The 18,179-nt window shown below is 42.9% G+C and overlaps 1 protein-coding gene across 1 annotated transcript; it reads left to right on the top strand.

The window, feature by feature from the left end:
- Positions 1-6,869: 6,869 nt before the first annotated feature.
- OTUD6A (OTU deubiquitinase 6A) lies at positions 6,870-7,742 on the top strand (the record flags this gene model as incomplete). Its single annotated transcript, XM_081042640.1, has 1 exon — positions 6,870-7,742. One exon carries the CDS (start codon positions 6,870-6,872, stop codon positions 7,740-7,742), a length of 873 nt encoding a protein of 290 aa, XP_080898766.1.
- Between the last annotated feature and the right edge of the window lie 10,437 nt (positions 7,743-18,179).

Genomic DNA, 18,179 nt, shown 5'->3' with positions numbered 1-18,179 from the left:
GTTTGTTATAAAAATGCCTGAGTGGGTGGAGGCCTGACTTGTGTGACTACCACTAGGCAAATCTCTGGGGCTTGGTTTCCTCAAATGTAAATTTCTCAACTTGTGAGAATGCAGACAAGTAACAGGTGGCCAATCACTTTGTGAACTGTGAAATATTGTCTACCTGTAGGTTGCTGCTGCTATTATCATTAAGAAGGGGGTGGGGAGGGGAGGGCACGGCACTGAGGAAAGAAAGCCCAGAGTTCAACTGGGCCTACCCTGGGATGTGCTTCCCTGCACAGTGTTACCTTGGAGAAAGCATGTCAGAAAGTCAAGAGCAGAATCAATGATAGGGTGAACATTTGGAATATTCTAGAAGCTCTGACTCCCCATCTGCACAGAGAAGGCCATGTGCCCAGCTCATGCATCTGCACGCATCCCACCATCCTAACACCAGACAGAGAAATGGTCAAGGCTATTTGGGGGCTTCCAGTCCTCAGTCCTATCACCCTCTATCATGTCCCCATCTCGTCTTCTCAAAATCTCTGTAGATTTTGAGGATTAGAGACTGTCAAAACTGCAAAGTTTCTCTGAGATTTCTAATTCCAAGCTACCCAGGGAGGGTTCCTCATAGCTTTCATTGAGCCCTTTGCCAGTGACATCCCTCTTCCTGCTCTCAGACCCAGGCTCAACTCCCCACTGGTCCTACTTTAGACCCTGGGAAACAGACAATAATAGAGAAGGCTCTGGCAGGTACGAAATAGTCCAGCCTGGCTATCTGGTATGGAGTTGGGTGGGGGAGTGAGAGGAGCCACAGCCAAGATTCTGACTCGGTCCCTGGGTCAATAGCGAGGATGAGGAAAATAGGAGGAGGAGCACTTCTTGCAGCGGGGTGGAGTAGATTATAAGCTTAGTTTGGGCCACCATTTGTGAGAGTGGCCTGCAGGACTTGCAGGCCCTGTGATGGCTAAGAAAGCTCACTGCTATTTCTAAAGTGTGTCCTGCTGACCCTGGGCTTTCAGAGACGTCTTGAAAGCTAGTCCTTCCCTTACATAGCAGTTTCTACCCCACCCAGGTAAGGTTACCAGATGCAATACAGAATGCCAGGTACATCTGAATTTCACATCAACAACCAATAATGATTTAGTATAAGTATGTCCCAATTATTGCATGGGCTATGCTTATACTAAAACATTATTTGTTGTTCATCTGAAATTCAAATTTAATGGAGTCTTGTGACTTTGTGTGCTAAATTTGGCAACCCTAAGACCCAGGATCACATAGTCAGCAGTTGGCACAGTGTGGCAGTCAACGCCAGGCCTTGTCTATCACATCCAGACAGCATACCCCACTCAGTGGCTCAGGAGGTCTCTATGTTGCCCTCAATTTCTCAGTTATCCCAGAGATCAGGCTAGCTCCTATCCCCTGCACTTAATGGTTACGTTAAATTCTTTCAAAGAGTGTCCCTACTGTGCTAGGGGATTTTTCCTGCACACCTCACACTCACCCCCATCCCATCCATTTCCTCTGCTTGCTGGGCAGGCATTTTGGTTCAAGTGCCAGTTTTCCCTTTGTCTCATCTGCCAAACTAAGAATGATCAGGGCGTGGAGGACTGACCAAGAAACCAAAACAAGAGGTTAGTGATGGGAAAAGGAGAGGCTAAAACTGACTCAGCTGGAAGGTGCCAGAGCGAGTCCCCGATGCCTCAAAGGACTTGAGATGGCTGCTCTCCTCTGCCCTACTGGGCAATGGATACCTTTCCTGTTTCCAAAGGGCCCCCAGGATTTGGGGGCCTCCCCTGGCAATTTCTCCCAAAAGACTCACCTCCACCTCTAACCTCATGCCACTGGAACAGAAATGAGTCTAAAACTTTCTCATGTGTACTCATGTGGTCCCTTAACAGATGTGGACGGGGACAGAATTTACTCTGAGTATAGAGACCATTAATGAGGAGGAACAAAGGGAGAAGCAGGGCTAGAACCCTAGTCACGAGTGAGATTGTAAACATCTGTTCCAAAGCTCAGCTTAATTTTTGCATGTCATTCTGTAGTTACGTGTTTTTGTCTGTCTTTCCTCGCTTGGCTATAAGCTCCTGGAGGTTAGGGCTCTTTGCTTATTTTATTCACTGCTTAGAACAGTGTCTGGCATGTAGCAGGACTGATAAATGGGGGCTGAATGAATGAATGAATCAGTGAATGAGCAAAGCAGATCAGGGGTAAGAGCAAGGTCAGGAACAAGGTTGGGGTCAGTACAGAAAGTAACCATGAACAGAGCAGGAAACTCTTATGACCTTGGAGCCTTAAGGGACAGCTGGGAGGATAAAGAAAGAGCAAGTCCTCAGTGATATACTCAGAAACCTTCAGTGAGGTTGGCTCCCTGTTGCCCAATCTCCCATAGGCCCTTACTCACATTCCAACACCCAGAGCCCAGTGATGTAATCCCTCATTAGCGAGTGCTGGGAGGAAAGTGATTCTACAGATGCCCAGGAGCTGTGAGTCCTGGATAGTATGAGATGATTTCCTCACATCCTCTCGTTACACCAAAATATCACTGTGTGCTATTGTGTCTAATTAGGATGACTTGAATATAATGGCTTGTATTTGACAATTTCTCAACAGCCCTTGAGTTCACTGGAAAGCTCCCTCTGATGTGAGCTAGGAGCCCAGTCCAGACAGACACTTAGGGACCATTAAACTCTAAGCTAATGAGGATGCTGATTACCATGGAAACTGCTGTTTCTGGTGGCCTCTGAAGGGGAGGAGGAATGAAGGTGGTGAAGTGGAAAGGGGAGATGTGGGAGGATGGAATGGGAGCAGGAGCTGGGAGATAGGGTCTAGAATATGGTAGAGGGAAGCACCTGCCCTTCTTTACCGTCTTCCTTGGTGCCAGACACTGAGCTGGGGGCTTGACATACATTTGATCATCACAAGATAGGCATTCATTCCCTTGCCCCTCCCTCCTCATTGACTGGCAAAGCATATGTTGTTAAATCAGCAAGACAGCTTATCGCCATTCCCACTGCTTCATGTTGGAAAAGTAACATTGAACTCCTGGCTGTCTAATTCTTATCAAAAGCTGAGCTCTGAGAAATGATACTCATAGAGAGCTTCCTAAAAAGTAGGCAGACCATCCATTGCTAGGGATGTCCTGCTTGACAATGCAGGCAGGGCCCATTACCTGGAGGTTAGATCACAATCTCCAGATGGGACAGTGTGTGTTGGGGGGAAGGAGGAGTGTAGTGGGGGTAGAGAGGGTGGTAGACTTAAGTGCAGAGCTGGAAAAAGCACGTTCTATATTGTAGTAACTATGGGTTCTTAACACAAACTACAGACAGTAAAGCTCAACATTTGCAAAGCTGGTTTTTCTGCACTTCAGGCCACAAGAAAACAATGCACAAAGTGGGGCTTGACATTCAAAGGGACCTGTCATCCTTTCTGCTGAATCTGAAAAAGTAATCTGGATTGCAGCAAACAAGCACACTCAATGTGACCATAACTATCATGCTATCAAAGTCTGAAAGATGTCTCTTTCAGGCTCAGCATAATGGTTTTCTAAAATTATTGCATTGGTTCATTTTTAAGCCACAGTATTTAATTTCTTTGAAAGGTACAATTGACAGTAAGGGAGGTATGAAATATATCTGTTTATTTAAAATAAGATGAGGGAAGATGGAATCAATGTACTTTGCCCTATTTGTCCTGTTATTATAACTAAAAACCCTGGACATTATGTATAAAACAAACCGAAGAAGACTCTGAAAGAGAGAAGAAGGCAGACCACCTAGGCCCTCAGGAGGGGAGGAATGATATCAATTTTCTTGTTGCCTCATATATCGCAGACTTGGAGATGAAAAAGTCAACAACCCAGACACGCCAATAGGCACAGACTGAATGAGCCGTGACTAAAGCCTACTCCAACTCCAGCCAAAACCAGAAAACAAACTATGGCCCTGTCCCCACCTCCACTAGCAAAGGCTAAGGCGGGGGGAGGGCTTAAGCTTCCACCCTCATGAGCAACACCCCACACCCCTTCTTGCTGGTGTGGTGTCAGACAAAAGCAAGTACAGAGAAGAGACTTTCATCCCCACTGTCAGGTAACAAGACCCACCCACACGCTCTACCAGCAGAGACAATGTGGGGAGCTTAGAATTCCACCCCCACCTAGCAGTAATGAGATACCCCTTCTTTCTCCCTGAGATGACTGTCAAAGAGGACCCAGCAGAAAGTTAGGACTTTCACCACCACTCAAAAATAAAGAGGCCAACCTCCCCGAGTTGATAAACGGCTTTAACACAATTCCTATGAAAATCCCAGCAAGATTTTCTTTTTTGTACGTACAGACAAGATTATTCTAAAATTTATATGGAAAGGTAAGGGAATTAGAATAGCTAAAACAATTTTGAGAAAAAATAAAATTGAAGGAAAAGGTCTACCTAATTTCAAGACTTATTACTTAGCTACAGTAATCAAGACTGTATGGCGCTGATGGAGGAATGGACATATAAATCCATGGAACAGAACAGAGAACCCCGAAATAGGCCCAGACAATATGCCCAACTGATTTTTGACAAAAGTGCAAAACCAATTCAATGGAGGAAGCATAGCCTTTCCAACAAATGATACTGGAGCAGTTGGACAGCCATAGGCTAAAGATTGAACCTTGACCTAAGCCTCATACCTAACACAAAAATAAACACAAAATAGGGCGTCTGGATGGCTCAGTTGGTTAGAGCACGAGCTCTGAACAACAAGGTTGCCGGTTCAATTCCCGCATGGGATGGTGGGCTGTGCCCCCTGCAACTAAGATTGAAAATGGTGACTGGACTTGGAGCTGAGCTGCACCCTCCACAACTAGCTTAAAGGACAACGACTTGGAGCTGATGGGCCCTGGAGAAACACACTGTTCCCCAATATTCCCCAATAATATATTTTTTTAAAATATTGCTACTTTTTAAAATAAAATAAACAAAAAATAGATCACAGATTTAAACTGAAAGCCTGAAGCTATACATTTTTCAGTAAAAAAAACAGGACAAAAATCTTTGGGATCTAGGGTTAGACAAAGAGTTTTGACACCAGCAACAACCTGTAGAAGGAAAAATGGATAAATTAGACTTCACCAAAATATAAAATTTTTTCTCTGTGAAACACCAGCTAAGTAAATGAAAAGGCAAGTTACAGTGTGGGAGAAAATGTTTACAAACCACATATCCCCCAAAGAACTAGTATCTAAAATATATTTTTTAAAAACCTCTCAAAACAACAGTAAAAAAAAAAAAGTCCAATTATAAGAGAAGCAAACGACATAAACATTTTTATGGCATAGATGGCAAACAAGAAAATGAATATGAACATGTTTAGTCACTAGAGAAATACAAATGAAAACCACAGTGAGATGTCACTATACATGTATCAGAGCGGCTAAAATAAAATAAATAATGACCACACCAAATGGTGGTGAGGATGCAGAGAAACTGGGTCCCTCCCACAATGCTGATGGCACAGCCACTCAGGAAAACAGTTTCTTTAAAAACTAAACATACATTTATAATATGACCCAGCATTTGCACTCCTGGACATTTTCCCTAGAGAAATGAAGATGTGTTCAGACAAAAACTTGTATATTGATGTTTATAGCAGGTTTATAAATAACCCCAAACTGGAAACAACCCAGATGTCCTTCAATAGGTGAACAGTTAAACAAACTACAATACATCCGCATCATAGAATACTACTTAGCAATAAAAAGGAATGAAATTTTGATATATGCAACAACTTGAACAAATATCCACTTTCCTCATTTGTAACAAGGGGGAGGTTGTCTGAAGGGCCTTCCGTTTGGGAATTCAAGATACAGTTGAGCAGGGTGGGACATGATGAGACCACATTCAAAAGAGCTTGGGGCTTCTTAAAACTGAACTGAATTTTTTAATAAATTTTAGAGATTCAGAATAATCAGAAAGAAGTGACTTGATGAACACCAGCTGTTGTGCTTCCTGAGCATCCTAGGGAGCCCATTTTGGAAGCTGGGAACCTAGAAGAGGAGGTTAGGAAAGGTGCATTCTGTTAGCACAAGCCAAGAGGTCTGTGCGGTTGTGGTGAATGACTTTAGGGAGAGGAGGGGCTGTTATATTTTTACACTGAAATAGGACAGGGTAGATTCGAGACCTAAAGCAAAAGGACCAATGTTCCCAGGAATGCAAGGAAATGTCTTTGTTCTAATATACAAAATTAAGAGTTCACCAGCCAAGGGACCTCAAAAGTTGGAAACAGCCACATTGTTTCTTGAACCTTAGGAGTAATGCGAGGTGCAGTGTCAGAGCACATTCAGCTGGTGGTATATTTGTCATGCAATTCTCAAGCACAAACAGAGCCTGAATTGTGTTCAGCCTTGGAAATGAAGTAGGGAGTAAAAGTCTATGAAAAAGTCTACAAGCCCAATCGCGGGACGTACCGTGCAAAGGCGGAATCGCTGCACGGTGCAAAGGTGGACTTTCAAAGGCGGAATCGCTGCACGGTGCAAAGGTGGACTTTCAAAAGCGGAATCGCTGCACGTACGGTGCAAAGGTGGACGTGCAAAGGTGGAATCTTATGGGTCGGATTTTGAACTGGCGGTTGCTACGGGGTCGACGGGGGGGCGTATTTAGGGTCTCCGAACAGCCAATCGTAGTGTGAGACGTGTTGGGGGCGTGGCCATTGAGAGACAGTAGCCAATGGCTGAGAGGGCCATGAATAAAGTTGGGTCACGCAGCCCCCGCGAGGCGCGGAGGAGCAGTGGCTAGAGGAGGGTGAAGACCTGCGGCCTAGTCGGGAGTCTGAGGTTTTAGTGTGAACTGTAGCCCGTTTTTGAACCATCATCGCACTTTGGTTCTCGCCTGCCATTAAACACCATGGAAGAGGCACAGAATGAATATCAGCGGATGTTACGACGCCACCAGCGCGAAAAGAAGGAGCTGCAGGCCCACATCATGGCCATGAAGAGCGAGATCCCGAAGGGTGACAGGAAGAAAAGAAGGCAGTTGCTCCTTGAGGTGGCTCGCCTTGAGGCCGAATTGGAGCAGAAGCAGAAGCAGGAGCTGGAGGATTTCCGAAGTACGCTCCCTGAGGACAGCAGCATCGGTTCCGTCACCGAAGATCTGGCAAAGATGAATCTCGAGAACCAGCATCCTCGCTTCCTGAGGGCCCAGAAAAGGAGGGAAAGGAAGGCGGCGCTCGAAAGAGAGCGCCAGGAGAGGCTTGCTGAGGCCCAGGTCGAGCACCTGACCTGCTACCAGCGTGAGGAGAAGAAGCTGGCCGTCATCCTGGAGGCCAGGAATCTGGAGATGAAGCAAATCGAGGCCGATGGCCACTGCATGTACCGCGCCATCCTAGACCAGGTGACGGCCTTCGAGACCGTAGAGAAACTACGGGCCCACACCGCCGAATACATGCGGTTGCACGTCGATGAGTTCTTGCCCTTCTTTAGTGAATCTGAAACCGGCGATGCCTACACCCACGACGACTTCTTGCGCTACTGCGACAAGGTTGTGTACAGCGCGTCGTGGGGAAGCCAGGTGGAGCTGAGGGCCTTGTCGCACATCCTGCAGAGCCCCATCGAGGTGATCCAGGCTGACGCACCCATCTTAATCATCGGGGAGGAGTACACCCGGAAGCCGATCACCCTTGTCTACATGCATTACGCCTGCGACCTCGGTGAGCACTACAACTCGGTGAAGCCTCTCGAGGCCGGGGCTGTCGGGGGCGCCCCCGCGAGCTTCTTCTAGGCCGCTGCCATTGCCGTTGCAGCCGTTGCTGCTGTTCCCGTTGGCACCACTCCTGCCGCTGCCATTTTCACGGTTCCTGGTGCTGTTGCTGCTGTTGCCGCCGCTGCTGCCGTTTCTGTTGCCGTAGATGCTGCTGTGGCTCTTGCTGTTCCTGCCGCTGCCGTTGCCGCTGTTGCCGCAGATGTTGCCATTGCTGTTGCCGTCGTTGCTGTTGCCACCGTTGCTGCTGTTGCCGCCGCCTCCGCCGCCGCCGCTGTTGCCGCAGATGTTGCTGTTGCCGCAGATGCTGCAGTTGCCGCCGCCTCCACCGCTGCTGTTGCCGCAGGTGCTGCTGTTGCCGCAGATGTTGCTGTTGCCGCTGCTGCCTCCGCTGATGTTGCCGCCGCCGCTGCTGTTGCCGCAGATGCTGCTGTTGCCGCCGCTGCCGCCGCCATAGTGGTTGCCACCAGAGAAGAAAGCCACCAATGTGCCTCCTCAGTAGGCTGCTTTTTCCGGTGTCTCTTTCTTCCTTTCTCACGTTTCTCTTTCTTCATTTCTCAGGTTTCTCTTTCTTCGTTTTACTCAAAATTCCGCCCCAGCCCTCTCCCCTCCTGCTTTCCTTTCTCTCCATTCTGTCTCTTCTCTCTTCCTTCATTGGGTCCTTTACCCGGCAGGGTACAGGGACTCAGTACAGGGAAATGTCTGTGTTGTACCCCTCGAGAGGCGTCAGTTTAATAAGTTCCAACCACTTCTTGCCCTTAAAGGCCTTGGCCTCTCTCGCTGATAAGAATTAGTCATGTTACATAACTGGAGGATAAAAGTGGAAGCTTGGTTTGATGCATTGTTAATTTGTGAGAAATCAGTTTAACTCAGAATCTTCACATTGTTGCATAGCTGTATTGCATTACTTAGATAAAGTTGGTGTTGACATGCACAAAATGCTTTGTGATTGCCTTTGGCTTAATTCTTTGACAAAAATGTATCGTGGGCTGTATTTTGCTTTCCTTTTCACTTAAGCCCACCTACTCAGGAAAAGTCTCAAGTTATGAGCAAGACCTCCTCTAGTTTTCCTTTTTTTCATAAAAAACATGTGATTTCAAATTAATTTTAGTTCTTTCTATGTTTGCTAAATCCTAAATAATAGTGTTTGTTAAATTTAGAAATTAAATATAAGTGTTAAAAATAGATTTATATATAAATATACACTGTAAGCTAGATAAGATTTACTTTAAGATGTCAAAGATCTCAATTTGTTAAACATAGGAAGGGATATGACTTTATTCAAGTAGTTGATTTATTTCATTATATCTACAACTGGTATGTAGCAAGGAGACAAACAGATAGGGAGTTTAACTTGCTGTAAGGGGTAGTAAGTTTCCTTTATTTTCAGAAACATAAAAGTATGAGTTTATTCAAATAGTTGATCTACTTTGTTATATCCACAACTAGTATGAAATGTGAAAAATCTGAACTTAGTCATTTTCATTAATTCTTATGAGTTCTTAGAGATAGAGAAGTATTTGTAAAAGATTTTAAAATGTATTAAAGCAGATGATCCATTTCATTATATCTACAATGGCATAAGACAAAAAAGTGACCAATATACTTTTTTCGATATGTGACACGTGTTGATATTTTGAATTTGCCAAAAGAATAGTGAAAATGAAATGGTTTACAGTAAACAATTTAAATTTTTGTTAATCTTCACGTCTTTCAGTGATGTTACTTAAATTTGTTTTAAAAAATTCTTCATATACACTAAATGTTCTAAAATAAAATATAAAATATATGCATTCCAAAAATTTTTTTAAAAAGTGATTTGTTTAAAAATTAAAAGCAATTGACAAAATACCTGGTTCTCTATTTTTATGTAGTTGACTTAGCTCATACAGAGTTTGTATCCCAGTGAAGGAATCTGGAGGGTTGTGGGGTAGGAGTCAAGGGACAAATGAGGCTCTGAGAGGAGGAATGGGCCTGCGGTTTGGTGATAGCCTGGAGCAGAGCGTTTCTCAGGGAAAGCTTTAGGGGGAACTTTATCTTGAGGCTGTCCTGAGTTGATGTTTCAGTCTATGAAAAACGTGAAATGGTTTCATGGGGAATGGGCACTACCTGGAGGGCCTGGCTCTAAGCAGGTCTAGATTAAGGAGCAGGATTAGGGAAGTGGACATGGGTGAGGAAGGGGGAATAGGCTGGTGACAAGGACCATAAGCCTGGCTGATATAGGGTCTAAACTGACATAGGATGAAAAACGGATTCCTGGCTTTTAAAGGGGAAGGGCTAGGGAGGAGGCACTGGCCAGAGGGTTATCTGCACATAAAGGAGGGGTGTTTGATTGGGATGGGGCAGTTGCAGGGTAAGGGTACACTGACTGAGGAAGGGGACATGGACCCTGGCTGGAAAAGAGGGCACTGCCTGGGTAATATGGGCTTTGCTGGGAGTGAGGGCAGTGGCTGGTGCTACCCAAGAAATTCTTTGGCAAAAGATACCAAAGACAAGAGTCCCATTTTACAGGCTTCTCCCTGAATGCAAATGTTCCAGTCTTGGGAACCCTTAAGATTTCACTGGGCCTGTCCCAGCTGCCTCCCCTGGGTCTGCCTTCAGCTTCAAGGAGAGGGAAGAGATAACCCAGGCCAGATTCTTCCCTGGGCCAGGGGCACAAACCTTCACCGGGATCTGGCAGGACCTGAGGGATTTGCAGCATTTTGCATTTTGTACCAGTGACCACAGTCCCTGGGTCACAGTGACTATTCATGGACAAAAGCTATGGGGCACTGTTCCTGAAAGAACCCAATTCCAGAAGCCACTTTCATTCATTTACTTACTGTTTTTTATTTGTTCACTATCATGTCTTTCCCACTTTTGCCATAGCAGCCAAAAATAAGGTACATGCATCTGGGTTTGAAGCCCAGCTCCTCCATCCACATCTTAGCTTTGTGACTTGGATAAGTCACCAAATTGTTCTGGACCTCAGTTTCATCACCAATAACATGGATAATTAATACTTATCTTAGAGATATCTCTTTGCATGTTAGGTGCATTAAATGAAAATACATATAAAGTGCCCAATAGATGTTAGTTATTGTTAGTTTCAAGTTTCATTATCTAGGAGTCCAAGATCATAACATTATCAGCTGTGGCAGCAACCATGCCTTGAGTTTGTCTATGGTGACTTTGGGGACCACTTGGCCTCTTCCCACAGATTCTACGGTGGAAGCAGAGCCGCTCCCGGGGCTGTTTGCCCCAGCTGTTGCTGCCACAGCTTCCTGGGCTGTAGGGCAAAAGCAGAAGCCACTGGAACTCACCCAGAATGCCCTCCTGGGCAAGGTGGCCTCCAAGCAGGGAGTCCTCAGGCCACTCAGTGTCTTCCTTCCTGGCTTTTTGTACACAAGCACATACATACAAGCACATGCTTTGAAAAACAAAATTGGCATCATTCGATTCAAGCGATTTTTTTACTTAACAAAACATTATAAGCATTCAGTACAGTTATTTTAATGCCTGCATTCTAGCCTGTGAATCTGCCATAACTGAATTATCTTGTTCTGCTCTTAGACATTTAGATAGCTTTCAATTTCTCACTACCATCATTATGCCACTGTAATATCCGTGTAGCTGAATCTTTGTCTGTATTTCTGATTGTTTCCTTTTGATAAAATTTCTAGAAGGGACCTCTCTCAAAAGGAGAGGCTTTTTTAATGCATACTGGTATACTGACCTCCAAAAAGATTGCCCAGTTTACACTCTCGGAGTCTGAGAGTGTTATTTTCCTGTGAAGTTGCCAGCAGTGACATTTATCATCTTTGCTAATTTGTTAGATGGAAAATGTTGTATTAATTGACACTTTGTTGACTACTAGTGAGGTGGAAAATTCTTCTGAGTGTTTATTAGCATGTCTATTTCATCATGCAGAAACAAATAATTCTTCATTTATTGCCTGTTCCTGAGCTTTGCTTAATTTTCTATGGTTAAGTTTGTTTTTTTTCTTAAGGATTTTTAATAGGTCTTTCCACTTGTCATTTGAATATTTAAAAAATTAGTTTTTCCCATACATTATTAGCCTTTTAGTTGTTTCTGACTTGTTGCATGTGCTGAAGTTTAAAATTGCAGTGCCATCTCTCTATTGATCTTTTTCTTTATGGGGTTTCTGTGTTGCTATCATGCTTAGGGTTTTCCCACCCCAAGTTTGGATCAATATTCATGTATAATTTAATTCAGGTTTCTTATGCTGTCTCTTTCTATTGAACTATATTTAACATACCATGTCCACCTGAAAGTTCCTTACATATAAGATAAGGACTTAAATTTATTTTCCCCAATTAAGGCAATTAACCAGTTAACCCAACACCATTTATACTACAGATACACATGCTACACAACATTGTATTTTTAAAATGTTCATTACAGCCTTTTTCGTCAAAGCAAAAATCTAGATACAACCTAAATATCTTCAGTAAGGACTAGTTGAATAAATTTTGGACCATCCATATGAATGGTTTCCTCTACGGAGAAGGGGTAGAAATGGGTGAGTAAAAGGAGGAAGATGGTGAGCTTAATTTTTGACTATATACTTTTGCATAGTTGAACTTATTTATTGTGGATATATACATATATATGTGTGGATATATGTATATACATATATATGTGTAGCAAAAAAATTGTACACATTTTAAGAAAGGAAAACTGTATTAAAATTGTAATACTCAATATATACAAATATATACTGATAGCAAAAGATGAATACCAGTCACATGTGACTTCTGCAATCACAAGAGGTGCTCAAAGTGGTTCCCATCAGCGTCCAGACACTTCTGATGACAGCGAACTACTGCTTGAGCAATGTGAACCACAGTTGCATACATTTTTGGCAGCCCCGTGTGTGTGTATATGTATATATGTGTATATAACCACTTAACTATTTTGAAGTACACAGTTCAGTGGCATTATGTACATTCACATTGCTGTGCAACTATCAGAACCACTCGTCTCCAGAAGTACCTTATCTTCCCAAACTGAAACTCCATGTCCATTAAACAATAACCCCATTCCCCCCTTCCCCAGCCCCTGGCAACCACCATTCCACTTTCTGTCTCTTGACTTGACTATTCCGGGTGCCTCATAGAAGTAGGATCACACAATATTTGTCTTTTTGTGACCAGCTTATTTCAGGGAGCATAATGTCTTCAAGTTTCATCCATATTGTAGCATATGTCAGAATTTTTCCTTTCTTTTCAGAGCTGAATAATATGCCACTGTGTGTGTTCACCGTGTTTTGTTTATTTATTACATTGTTAAATTTTTATGTAGAAAATTTAATCTATGTATTATCTAAAAATAGAAAATTTAATTAAAAAAATTAAGATGGTTTCCTTTCTTCTTTTTGCTCTGAAATAATTTAAATAGGATAGGTATTATCTGCTCCTTTAAAGCTTGAAATAATCCATTCACTTGTGAAACTGGGCCTGGGCCTTTTTTAAAGTGAGGGTCTTTGACAGTCAGGTACAGTCCTTGGAAGAAAAGCTGTGCAATGTAAAAACAATCATAATTTATCTAAAATACATAGGGACAAAAAACAGAAAAGAAACAAACCTGGAGGTATGAATGAATGTGACAATTTTCTTATCTCTCAGTGGGTGAATCAAAGATACCATTTCACTTTTCAAATTAAAAAATTGAGGTACAGGGTTAAGCATGGTGCTTAACATTATAAAAATAACCACTAGTAGAACTAAAAACAGATTGCCTGTGATCCCACTTAGAAGACTAAAATGAAAAGAATGAAAAAAAAGAAATCTAGTGCTTGGTGCAACAGATAGAAAACAAAGGCCTTTTAACATGGGTGTGGGAGGAACACGGTAGCTTGTGCATTTTTCGCCTGACGTCTTCATTTTGACTTTGATTTAAATTATTTTGCATATGGAAATACCAAGGTTGTGCTGTGCTGCCGTGGTCTGTACCTAGTTTCAGAAAGAAGACATCTCTTTTGGGTTCCTTTTTATTTCAGTGGGTCTTTCCTAGGGCATTGTGCGAATGCATGTTTACTCAACCATCGAGTCCCAACTTCACTTTGAATGGGAAAAATGTGCCCCCTAAAAATGTTTATTGCTTTTGAATTAATCTTGCCAAAAAACCTCTGACCGAGATGATTTCTACAGGGTCTTTCAGCTCCCTCTGTCTTTTTGTCTGTCTGTCTGTCTGTCTCTCTGTCTCTCTGTCTCTCTGTCTGTCTGTCTCTCTCTGTCTCTGTCTCTCTGTCTCTGTCTCTGTCTCTCTGTCTCTGTCTCTGTCTCTCACTCTCTCTCTCTCTCTCTCTCTCTCACACACACACACACACACACACACACACACAAATCTAGGACCTGTCTCTGAATGCATTGTGTGTGACCCCACAGCACCACAAAGCAGAAGCAATGGAGAAGCTGTTTTGGTTTGGCCTAAGAAAGAATGTTCTGATAATCAGAGGTATTCAAAAATATAAAGACCATCTCACAAAGTGGTGAGCTCTCTGTAATGGGAGGTGCTGTAAGCCCAGGCTGGATAACCACGCCCTTCCAGAGGCTTTCAAGTCACTCGAGCATCTAATGGCAATTTACAAGCTTTCCACCTCACCTGAGCAATTAGAACACCAAGGTGATTTGTTTTGCATGGAGGTGGCGAATGAACCAGAAGACAGGCATGAAAAGCCCCAAGGCATAGGACAGTCTGGCCTGGGAGCTGGGGGAGCAGCAAAGGAGATTTGCTAGGGCCCTTCTACCCAGCTGAGTCCTCGTTCTAGAACCACAGAAATGTGAATCCCTCCCCCAGGCCTGATCAGTCTGCAGGAGTTTGGGAACACACCAGTATGGTTGAGCTGTAGGAGTAGCCTGATGTGGAGACACCACAACTGCAATGTTGACTCCAGCCCTTGTTCCTAAGTGCAAACCTGCTGCTTCAGCCAGCTTGGAGAGTTGCTCAAGGGACCTGCTCTAATGAATAGCCCAGAATGACTGGAACACATTCTCAAGTGTGTAAATAGTGCTTCTGCAATATTTGAGGGGGCTTGAAAACAGCTTGTTCTCTTAAGTATCCTATTCAGTTCAACCAAATACATTGAGTATCTTCAATAGCAGACACTGCTGGCTGGGTAGGGGCCCAGGAAGGCCAAGGCCAGAGCCCCAAAATAATTAGTACTGTGTTTGTGCTCTCCAAGGTAGCCTCACAGCCTCGGAGGTGAGACTCACACAAATCCTGTGACCGCCGAGCCAAAGCCCACCAGTTAGTGCTGGGGTCCACTAAGAAAATGAGGCAATGAACTGGGCCGGATTGGGGCTGATGGGAGCAGGGAGGAAGAGGGAACCGGTAGCCTTGAAAGGTCAGCTTAGATGTAGGCAGGCAGCCATGAAGGGAAGGTCATTCCAGGCTGAGAGGACTCCATTAGGCAAACACAGGTGGCAGTGGCAACACGCCGATAGTGAACAGTTGTTTGCATCTCCAGCAGTTTCCCTCCATTCCCACAAAGAGCTCCCACCTTCCTCTCGAGGTGCTATCCTTCTGTCACCCTCTTGGGGTGAAAGGGGTTCACTGCCAGGGCCCCACCCCACTTCAGGCCTGCTAATCAAATCACCACTTCTTCCTGGCCACAGTGATTGGTTCAAGATGATTCTGGGGCCCGTCCAATCAGAGTGAAAAAAAACAGGATTTGATGAGAGCATGCGCTTTGTTGCTCTTTTGAACCCGTGAGAAACAATCTGGAGCAGTTGTGGTGGTGTGGGGGCGCTGCAGTTACCCACAGCTCTGGTGAAGCCACCATGGGAAAGCACCAAATTGAATTAGCTCCTAAGAAGAGGCTAATAAGACCTTTCTGGGACTGAAGGTGAGTGAATTCAAAGTTCTTAGAAAAAAACCTGTACTGTGGAGTTAGAGTGTTACTCTAGGCAGGCAGTAGAATTCATTGAAAGTTTGTTTTTCAGAAGGAATGAGACATCAGAGCTATGCTTTAGGGATAAGGAATCTGATGGCATTTGGGGGAACGGATGGATTGCGAGGAGAGAGGTTGGAGGCAAGAAGATGATTTGAGAGGCTCTCTTTTCATCCATGATGCTGGCCTGGCCTGGGGCTGTAGCAGCAGAGAGAGAAAAGGGGACCAAAGTGATGGACGCTGGGAGTAGAATAAACATTTGTTTTATATGAAAAGTAAAGACGAAGGCAGGATCAGAGGTGATTCTCTGGTTTCTGTCTGGAGTAACTCAGGAAGTGGTTCACTGAGATAGGCCCTTAAAATCCTTTAAATTACCAATCAAGTAGAATATACCTAGCTTCGTGTATATGCAGCCTTTGTATACTACAGTTTTTTTGTACCTCTGAGCCAAACTAAAGGGAGTGTGTAACTATGAGCGAGCATGGACTATCTTAGAATGGGTACATAAGAAACGCCAAGGAGACAAACTCAGTGGCTGAGGCTAGGATGTGAAAGCACTGCTTATTCAAAATATAAATATAGTTTAAAATTTTAAATAGAAAATTAAAAAATAAAGACAGTATCAAGCCAAGCATGTTTCAGCAGTCACCTGCAGTAATTCTCAACCATACAGTCACCAAACTGGGAATTTTTCAGCTGATAATAAGACAGACGCTTCAGCAGGACAATGTCGGTAGGGCTCAGGCATTCTCTCTGCAGGTGTAATGTACGCTGCATCTTTCCTCCTGTAGTTGTCCAGTACATAACTGCTTGACCAGTGTCCATAGCTTCTCTTTGACATCCACACATCCCACCCCTTTCAAGGAAAGCAACGATTCTCAGAGATAATAAAGTCTAAATCCACATGTTAAAAGCAATATCATTTTTTCTTGAATTTGGACCCACGATGTATTTTGCATTTTGCATCATTTAGAAAGCACTTTTTCTTTCTTCTCCTTCTACTGGCACAGAGACCTAAGGCCCACGGCGATAGCTCACCCTAAAGCAGAACCACTAACCATGGTGACACACCAAGAAACTGTAGCAACAGCTTTGAAATTCAAGAACTTTTTGTTTTGCTGTGTGTGTGTTTTGTTTTGTTTTGTTTTGTTTTGTTTTACTTTGAGCCAGGTCAGATTTTTTGCCTAGGTGTACTCCCCTCACTGGTCTTTGAAAATACAAGGGAAGTCCCCAGAGGCTAAGACAGGGAGGGTAATAGGCAGATAGGATGGCAGGCAGTAACCGTTACAGTTCCATATGCATAGAATTAGCAGGACAAGAATAGACACCACTGTATTAACAGAAGTTTACTCCCAGTGGAATTATGGGTGAATTTAATTTCTCCAGATTATAGACAGTGAGCACATATTTTATTTTACATTGTATTTTAATAGAAACAAATCAGTGTAAACATTCCTAGGTACTGTAAGAGACTCATTAAACCGATTTTGTAGTATTTTACTGCAAATAAAATACCTTTCTTTAAATAAGAAAAAAATCATTTTAAATCGCAAATGCTTTTTTTGTAATGAAAAAAGAATCAGTCATGATTTTTTTTTCAATGAATAAAATTTCCCCAAACAGGCTTGCTCTAGATGTTAAATTTTTAAATGTTTCAGCGATGTGGTGTGCTAACTCTGTACCCAATAGCTAACATCATTAAAAGTTAAAATCTTCCTTTAAACACTGAAAATCATCATAATGAAAAATTAAAATTAAAAATTAAAAAACTCAATGTTTTCCTAAAAATAGCTTCATATTTTAAGGACTTATTAGAAAAATGAAGCTGCAAAGTAATTTGTAAAACAAGACCATACAAGCAAATAGGTAACCTATGATAAAATTAATTGTCCTTCTAAATTTTTAGGTATTATGTAAAAACCATAAATGTTAAAAATAAATTTTTACAAATGGGGCAATAATTATGAGAGCAGGGAGAGTGAGGCGGCTGGGGGTTATGGTACTGTATTTCTTGATCTGAGCGCTAGTGATATAGGGTCTATTCATTGGAAAATCTCATGGACTTGTACCCTTATGAAATAAGCACTTTTCTGTATGTGTATTATTCTTCAATAAATAATATTAAAAACTAAAAAGAGGAAGAAGTCAAACAATTGAAGGTCACAGAATTTTAGGATGAGAACTGAGACTAACTAGTTTGATGGATAGTGTGAATAATAATAATAACTACCATGTATATGGCTAATAATTATAGTGAACACTTACCGTGTTTCCCCGAAAAGAAGACCTAGCCGGACCAACAGCTCTGATGCATCTTTTGGAGCAAAAATTAATATAAGACTGGGTCTAATATAATAAATATAATATAATACCAGGTCATATTAATTTTTGCTCCAAAAGACGCATTAGACATGATGGTCCGGCTAGATCTTATTTTCAGAGAAACGTGGTACCATGTGCCAAAAACTGCTCTAAGCACTTTTCATATAGAGGCACACCGTGGAGATATTGCAGGTTTGGTTCCAGACGACTGCAAAAAAGTGAATATCATAGTAAAGCAAGTC

Source organism: Rhinolophus hipposideros (genome assembly GCF_964194185.1).
Source record: "Rhinolophus hipposideros genome assembly, chromosome: X".
Lineage (NCBI taxonomy): Eukaryota > Metazoa > Chordata > Mammalia > Chiroptera > Rhinolophidae > Rhinolophus > Rhinolophus hipposideros.
The sequence above is the reverse complement of the archived record's forward strand: the minus strand, read 5'-3'. Positions and strand labels throughout refer to the sequence as shown.